Source organism: Oncorhynchus mykiss, chromosome 17 (assembly GCF_057628025.1).
Source record: "Oncorhynchus mykiss isolate SJ-2025 chromosome 17, ASM5762802v1, whole genome shotgun sequence".
Taxonomy (NCBI): Eukaryota; Metazoa; Chordata; class Actinopteri; order Salmoniformes; family Salmonidae; genus Oncorhynchus; species Oncorhynchus mykiss.
In genome coordinates, this window is record NC_143038.1 from 61,610,001 (window position 1) to 61,617,500 (window position 7,500).

The 7,500-nt window shown below is 50.7% G+C and overlaps 1 protein-coding gene across 4 annotated transcripts in view; it reads right to left on the reverse strand.

Annotated features, from left to right (window-relative positions):
* The window catches only part of LOC110494620 (SLIT-ROBO Rho GTPase-activating protein 2), a 159,910-nt gene that overhangs the window by 20,130 nt on the left and 132,280 nt on the right, over window positions 1-7,500 (reverse strand). For 2 of the 4 annotated variants that reach the window (XM_090206218.1, XM_036950727.2), the window contains exons 9-17: window positions 7,310-7,411; window positions 6,198-6,395; window positions 5,778-5,862; window positions 5,118-5,145; window positions 4,742-4,772; window positions 2,554-2,611; window positions 2,142-2,219; window positions 1,151-1,285; window positions 723-828 (exon numbers count right to left, since the gene is read on the reverse strand). In XM_090206218.1, coding sequence (XP_090062344.1) covers window positions 723-828; window positions 1,151-1,285; window positions 2,142-2,219; window positions 2,554-2,611; window positions 4,742-4,772; window positions 5,118-5,145; window positions 5,778-5,862; window positions 6,198-6,395; window positions 7,310-7,411 — 821 coding nt within the window. Of the gene's footprint in view, window positions 1-722; window positions 829-1,150; window positions 1,286-2,141; window positions 2,220-2,553; window positions 2,615-4,741; window positions 4,773-5,117; window positions 5,146-5,777; window positions 5,863-6,197; window positions 6,396-7,309; window positions 7,412-7,500 lie in introns of all 4 variants that reach the window. The other 2 variants (XM_036950728.2, XM_036950726.2) reach the window with 1 other exon arrangement.

The window sequence follows — 7,500 nt, forward strand, 5'->3', positions numbered from 1 at the left end:
AGGGATCCATCATGTTGTCCTCACTGTACTGGGACAGGCTGGGGAGAGAGGACAGCAGGTTACAGGGATCCATCATGTTGTCCTCACTGTAATGGGACAGGCTGGGGAGAGAGGACAGCAGGTTATAGGGATCCATCATGTTGTCCTCACTGTAATGGGACAGGCTGGGGAGAGAGGACAGCAGGTTATAGGGATCCATCATGTTGTCCTCACTGTACTGGGACAGGCTGGGGAGAGAGGACAGCAGGTTATAGGGATCCATCATGTTGTCCTCACTGTAATGGGACAGGCTGGGGAGAGAGGACAGCAGGTTATATGTGTGGTAGTAGGAGCATTAGAAGTACAGTCTGTAGCTTGGTCTGTGTGTGTGTGTGTGTGTGTGTGTGTGTGTGTGTGTGTGTGTGTGTGTGTGTGTGTGTGCGTGTGTGTGTGTTGTAGTAGGAGCATTAGTGAAGGGTGATTCTGCCACGTCTGGTGTCCTTTATGACCCAGGGGAGAGCTGTAAGGATGGACAGTCACAGAGCAGCCCTTCATACCAGCCTGGGAAAAACACACACCACAGACTCACACACAGCGAGCACTGGTTTGTGTAACCAGTGGCTAAGTCAGTGGCTGGAACTGCAGTCAGAGGTGGGATCACCACTAGTGTTACTCAATGGTTCAGATGGAGCTGTAGTAATGTTCAAGTAGCGTTGTACTAGCGTTAGTACAGTGTTACTCACTGGTTGAGGAAGGCGAACAGGTATCTCATGATGATGAGAGTGTTGCTGGGCAGAGTCAGCAGAACCTTCCTGATGTGGACAGCCCTCTCCTGCAGGTTCTCCATTGCTGAAACAGTACACACACACAAAGGGTTAACACACACACACACACACACATCGCACACACATCGCACAATACACACACACACACGCTAACACACACGCACCCACACAAACACACAATCACACACGCTAACACACACGCACCCACACAAACACACATTAACACACACGCTAACACACACACACACCCACACAAACACACACACACACACACACACACACACACACACACACACACACACACACACACACACACACACACACACACCACTCTGGACAGTATATAGTAAGATAATGTAAAAGGCGTGGCTCTGACGGAGACTCACAGACACAGGATATGATGTCATGGAAGACTTCCTTGGGGAAGAGGGCGTGGTCCAGTCCTCTGAAGTAGAGCTTCAGAACACCAGCGATGGAGTCCATGTCATGATCATTCTGATCTCCTGCCAATGGGTCCTCACCTACAGACAGGGTGGGGGAATAAAGACAGAGAGAAGGTGAAAGAGAGAAAGATCGGGTGGGAGAATAAAGACAGAGAGAAGGTGAAAGAGAGAAAGATCGGGTGGGAGAATAAAGCCAGCGAGAAGGTGAAAGAGAGAAAGATCGGGTGGGAGAATAAAGACAGAGAGAAGGTGAAAGGGAGAAAGATCGGGTGGGAGAATAAAGACAGAGAGAAGGTGAAAGAGAGAAAGATCGGGTGGGAGAATAAAGACAGAGAGAAGGTGAAAGAGAGAAAGATTGGGTGGGAGAATAAAGACAGAGAGAAGGTGAAAGAGAGAAAGATTGGGTGGGAGAATAAAGACAGAGAGAAGGTGAAAGAGAGAAAGATCGGGTGGGAGAATAAAGACAGAGAGAAGGTGAAAGAGAGAAAGATCGGGTGGGAGAATAAAGACAGAGAGAAGGTGAAAGAGAGAACGATCGGGTGGGAGAATAAAGACAGAGAGAAGGTGAAAGAGAGAAAGATCGGGTGGGAGAATAAAGACAGAGAGAAGGTGAAAGAGAGAAAGATTGGGTGGGAGAATAAAGACAGAGAGAAGGTGAAAGAGAGAAAGATCGGGTGGGAGAATAAAGACAGAGAGAAGGTGAAAGAGAGAAAGATCGGGTGGGAGAATAAAGACAGAGAGAAGGTGAAAGAGAGAAAGATCGGGTGGGAGAATAAAGACAGAGAGAAGGTGAAAGAGAGAAAGATTGGGTGGGGGAATAAAGAAGCGGAATGATTTAAGGGGGCGGGGGGGTAAAGGAATATTGTGTGAGATAAGCAGGTCCTTCTGTTTATGCCATGGCTGGTGCTGGGCTTTCTGGGTAGTGTAGTCTTACCTCTCTCAAAGGCGTTCTTGATGTCATTGACCTCCACCTGAGAACCAGATACTCTGAAGATGCCCTCATGGTGCAGACCTGCAGACAGAGGGGAAGAGATAGAGAGAGAGAGAGAGAGGGGGGGTGGGGGGATAGAGGGTAGAGAGAGAGAGAGAGAGAGAGAGAGAGAGAGAGAGAGAGAGAGAGAGAGAGAGAGAGAGGGGTGTTACTGATCTTCTAGACAACAGACAGACACAGGCCCTTCATTCTTCTGTAGTGTTTAATCATTTATATTGCAAATTCACAATACTTAACGTTATTCTATTAATTTTTTTTTTTTGCCTATGCTAAGCCAACAACAAAAAATCCATCCACACAGCCAATCCTTGGCCCAGGAAACAGCCAATCTGAGTTCAGAGCAAGGCGTCCTCACCATGGCGACTGATGAAGCGGATACAGCTCTCCACCATCAGAGGGATGACATGGCCAGCCTGCTGAGAGAGGAGAGAAGAGGAGGATTAGAGGAGCATAGAATACACGGCCCAGGTAACCAGTAGGGGGAGGGGAGAAATCCCTGACCATTTCCCTCTGTAGGACAGCAGGGAGGAGGAGGGGAGGAGGGAAGCGAGGGATGGATGGAGAGAATTCCCTGACCATTTCCCTCTGTAGGACAGCAGGGAGGAGGAGGGGAGAGAGGGATGGAGAGAATTCCCTGACCATTTCCCTCTGTAGGACAGCGGGGAGGAGGGGAGAGAGGGATGGAGAGAATTCCATGACCATTTCCCTCTGTAGGACAGCAGGGAGGAGGAGGGGAGAGAGGGATGGAGAGAATTCCCTGACCATTTCCCTCTGTAGGACAGCGGTGAGGAGGAGGAGGGGAGAGAGGGATGGAGAGAATTCCCTGACCATTTCCCTCTGTAGGACAGCGGGGAGGAGGAGGAGGGGAGAAAGGGATGGAGAGAATTCCCTGACCATTTCCCTCTGTAGGACAGCGGGGAGGAGGAGGAGGGGAGAGAGGGATGGAGAGAATTCCCTGACCTTTTCCCTCTGTAGGACAGCGGGGAGGAGGAGGAGGGGAGAGAGGGATGGAGAGAATTCCCTGACCATTTCCCTCTGTAGGACAGCGGGGAGGAGGAGGGGAGAGAGGGATGGAGAGAATTCCCTGACCATTTCCCTCTGTAGGACAGCGGTGAGGAGGAGGAGGGGAGAGAGGGATGGAGAGAATTCCCTGACCATTTCCCTCTGTAGGACAGCGGGGAGGAGGAGGAGGGGAGAAAGGGATGGAGAGAATTCCCTGACCATTTCCCTCTGTAGGACAGCGGGGAGGAGGAGGAGGGGAGAGAGGGATGGAGAGAATTCCCTGACCTTTTCCCTCTGTAGGACAGCGGGGAGGAGGAGGAGGGGAGAGAGGGATGGAGAGAATTCCCTGACCATTTCCCTCTGTAGGACAGCGGGGAGGAGGAGGGGAGAGAGGGATGGAGAGAATTCCCTGACCATTTCCCTCTGTAGGACAGCGGGGAGGAGGAGGAGGGAAGAGAGGGATGGAGAGAATTCCCTGACCATTTCCCTCTGTAGGACAGCGGGGAGGAGGAGGAGGGAAGAGAGGGATGGAGAGAATTCCCTGACCATTTCCCTCTGTAGGACAGCGGGGAGGAGGAGGGGAGAGAGGGATGGAGAGAATTCCCTGACCATTTCCCTCTGTAGGACAGCGGGGAGGAGGAGGGGAGAGAGGGATGGAGAGAATTCCCTGACCATTTCCCTCTGTAGGACAGCGGGGAGGAGGAGGAGGGGAGAGAGGGATGGAGAGAATTCCCTGACCATTTCCCTCTGTAGGACAGCGGGGAGGAGGAGGGGAAAGAGGGATGGAGAGAATTCCCTGACCATTTCCCTCTGTAGGACAGCGGGGAGGAGGAGGGGAGAGAGGGATGGAGAGCATTCCCTGACCATTTCCCTCTGTAGGACAGCGGGGAGGAGGAGGAGGAGGGGAGGAGGGGAGAGAGGGATGGAGAGCAGTAGGTACAGTAGCCAGTGTTGAGACAGAGTTCAGACAGGGAGAACATTATTTACACACGGACACAAGAGTCACATATCCATTTCGGCACACAGCACATACAAAAGGAGTCAGACCTGCTTGAACCACACACACATCAAGGAAGAAGAGACATCGGAGGGGGAAGTGCGGGAATACAGAAGCAAGCTGTTGCTAGGAGACAACTTCTTCCCTTTGTTGAGGTTTTCCACAGATTACTATCTGACGAGGGCAGGGAATCTGGGAAACGTTCTCTTTGTGTGTGTGTGTGTGTGTGTGTGTGTGTGTGTTACATATCTGTGTGTGTCAGTGCGGTTGTACGCTGTTCAGAAGCTGCCTGCTGTTAGATCTCTGGACGGGGGTGTGACAACAGAGGATCATAACAGAAGGCTCCCACTAGGGGGCGCTAGCTACACTCACCACATGGTATAATAGACCAGAAGTCTTATTTGCACAACTGTTTCAGATAGTGTAGTCTGTAGACCTAGCATAAGAAAGACATGGGGCTTCTCCAGGTAAAAGGTAAAACCACACACACACACAGAGAAACGTACACATAGAAAACCACACTCTGAATGGAGAGAGAAATTACCTGATTCCGTAGTGCAGAGTTCCTCCTGTCACTGGAGAGGAGGAGGAGAGGGAAAGAGAGAGAGAAGGGGAGGGAGAGAGAGACAGCAGAGAGAAACAAAGAAAGAGATATCGAAAGAAAGAACAAAGCATTGCTCTTTCATTACACCTCCAGAGAGAGATACTACTTATACACAACTCTGGAAATAATCTATGTGAACGCATGCACACACACACACACACGCACGCACGCACGCACACACACACACACACACACACAATGCAATATTAGAATTAGTATGTACCCATAAACACACCCTTGCAGCAGTCAAATCGACCTTAGATCTTACTATTGAATCTCCCAATGGTATGTGTGTGTGTTTCTTTACCACACCTACCTGGCAAGGCAACAGTCAGTCTTCTGACCTAAAGCAGGGAAGACACAGGAAGAGGGGGAGGGGAGAGAGAGAGCAGAGAGAATAGGAGCGAGGGAGAGAGAGAGAGAGAGAGAGAGAGAGAGAGAGAGAGAGAGAGAGAGAGAGAGAGAGAGAGAGACTGTTAGTTAGTTATAGCAGAACAGGAGACAGAAGGAAAGGGCCACAGCTGGACAAGAACTGTGACAGACTCCCCTGAAATACACACACACACATTAACACACACGCACTATCACATACACACACGCAAACTCACACGCACACACACACACACACTCAATCACACACACACACACATTAACACACACGCACTCTAACACACGCACTCTAACACACACACGCTAACACACACACGCTAACACAAACGCTTACGTGCTTACATGCACACACTTCTGAGTGATTCTCCTGTACACACATCCCAGAGGATCTCCCTCCCCAACCTACAGTTTCATCCACAGATGGGCCTGCATTGCAACACACGCATCCTAACCCCCACTGCCCCATCCTGCTCCCCAGTGTGGCCCTTCCTGTGTCTCTGGGGCCTGCTCCGGCCTACACCTCCCAGTGACATCCTCAGTTACAAACATCCAGTGGACTGTGTGTGAGTTAGAGTATGTGACTCACTCTCTCCCAGGGTCTTCTGGATCAAGTCATGTTTGGCCTCCAGTTTGGTGATCAAGTTCCGGCCCTCCAGAAACTCCTTCAATTTCTACAACATACATAGAGAGAGAGACAGAGACAGAGAGAGAGAGAGCGAGAGAGTGTGAAAGAGAGAGAGCGAGAGAGTGTGAAAGAGCGAGAAAGACAGAGAGAGACAGAGAAAGAGAGAGAGAAAGAGAGAGAGCGAGAGAGAGAGAGAGAGAGAGAGAGAGAGAGAGAGAAAGAGAGAAGTTAGCTACTGTGCACAATGATTGAGTGTGTATCATCATGACATCACTGACACCGCCTTATGGAGCAGATGTGTGTGTCACCACAACAAGACCTCCCTGACTCCTCCTCTTCTTGAATAACACAACACATCTCTGCTCTGTGATTGGTCCTCACAGTGAAGTAGAACTGCTCCGTTTCCTGTTGATTGGCCCGTCTCTTGGCCAGGCTGGGTTTGCTGAGGAATGATTGGCTCATGGTGGACTTGACCGACTCCATGGAGTTGCTGTGGTGGAAACACTCGCTGACCTCATAGTCCTCCACGGTGACCATGTCCTGGATGGTCGACAGAGTGGCCTCCATAGTCTTCTTCACCTAGAGAGAGAGAGAGAGAGAGAGAGAGAGAGAGGGTAGAAAAAGAGAGAGAGGGGGGAGAGAAAGAAGGAGGGAAATAGAAAGGGAGGGGTGGAGAGGGGGAGAGAGGGGGGAGAGGAGGAGAGAGGGGGTTGAGGGGGAGAGAGAGAGAGAGAGGAAAGTGGGAAGAGAGAGGGGGGTGAGAGAGAGAGAAGGAATGATGGTGTCAAACTTTCAACAGCAGTGGGTGGAATATGTGTGAGTGGGCAGACATAGATGACAACTGTCAGAGTAAACAGAAGAGGCTATGGTAAGATGAGGTGAGAGATGAGGGGGTGAGGGGGTTAAATGTTGGAGTGATGAGGTGAGAGATGGGGGGTGAGGGGGTTAAAAGTTGGAGTGATGAGGTGAGAGATGGGGGGGTGAGGGGGTTAAATGTTGGAGTGATGAGGTGAGAGATGGGGGGTGAGGGGATTAAATGTTGGAGTGATGAGGTGAAAGGGGGGGGGTGAGGGGATTAAATGTTGGAGTGATGAGGTGAAAGATGGGGGGTGAGGGGGTTAAATGTTGGAGTGATGAGGTAAGAGATGGGGGTGAGGGGGTTAAATGTTGGAGTGATGAGGTGAGAGATGGGGGGTGAGGGGATTAAATGTTGGAGTGATGAGGTGAAAGATGGGGGGTGAGGGGGTTAAAAGTTGGAGTGATGAGGTTAGAGATGGGGGGTGAGGGGGTTAAATGTTGGAGTGATGAGGTGAGAGATGGGGGGTGAGGGGATTAAATGTTGGAGTGATGAGGTGAAAGATGGGGGTGAGGGGGTTAAATGTTGGAGTGATGAGGTGAGAGATGGGGGTGAGGGGGTTAAATGTTGGAGTGATGAGGTGAGAGATGGGGGGTTAAATGTTGGATTTAGGAAGTGAGAGAAGTGCAGGTCTCACCTCCTCATTCTCAATCTTGAGGGTGGAGAGACGGGACTGCAGCTGCTGACACCTCTGGAGTAACTCCCCTTCTAACGGCTGCTGGGCACAGACTAACCCCATCTAGAGAGAGAGAGAGAGATGGATGGAGAGAGGTCAAACACCGTTGTAAATACAACCCATATTTAACCATTGGCACATGGTTACAACAC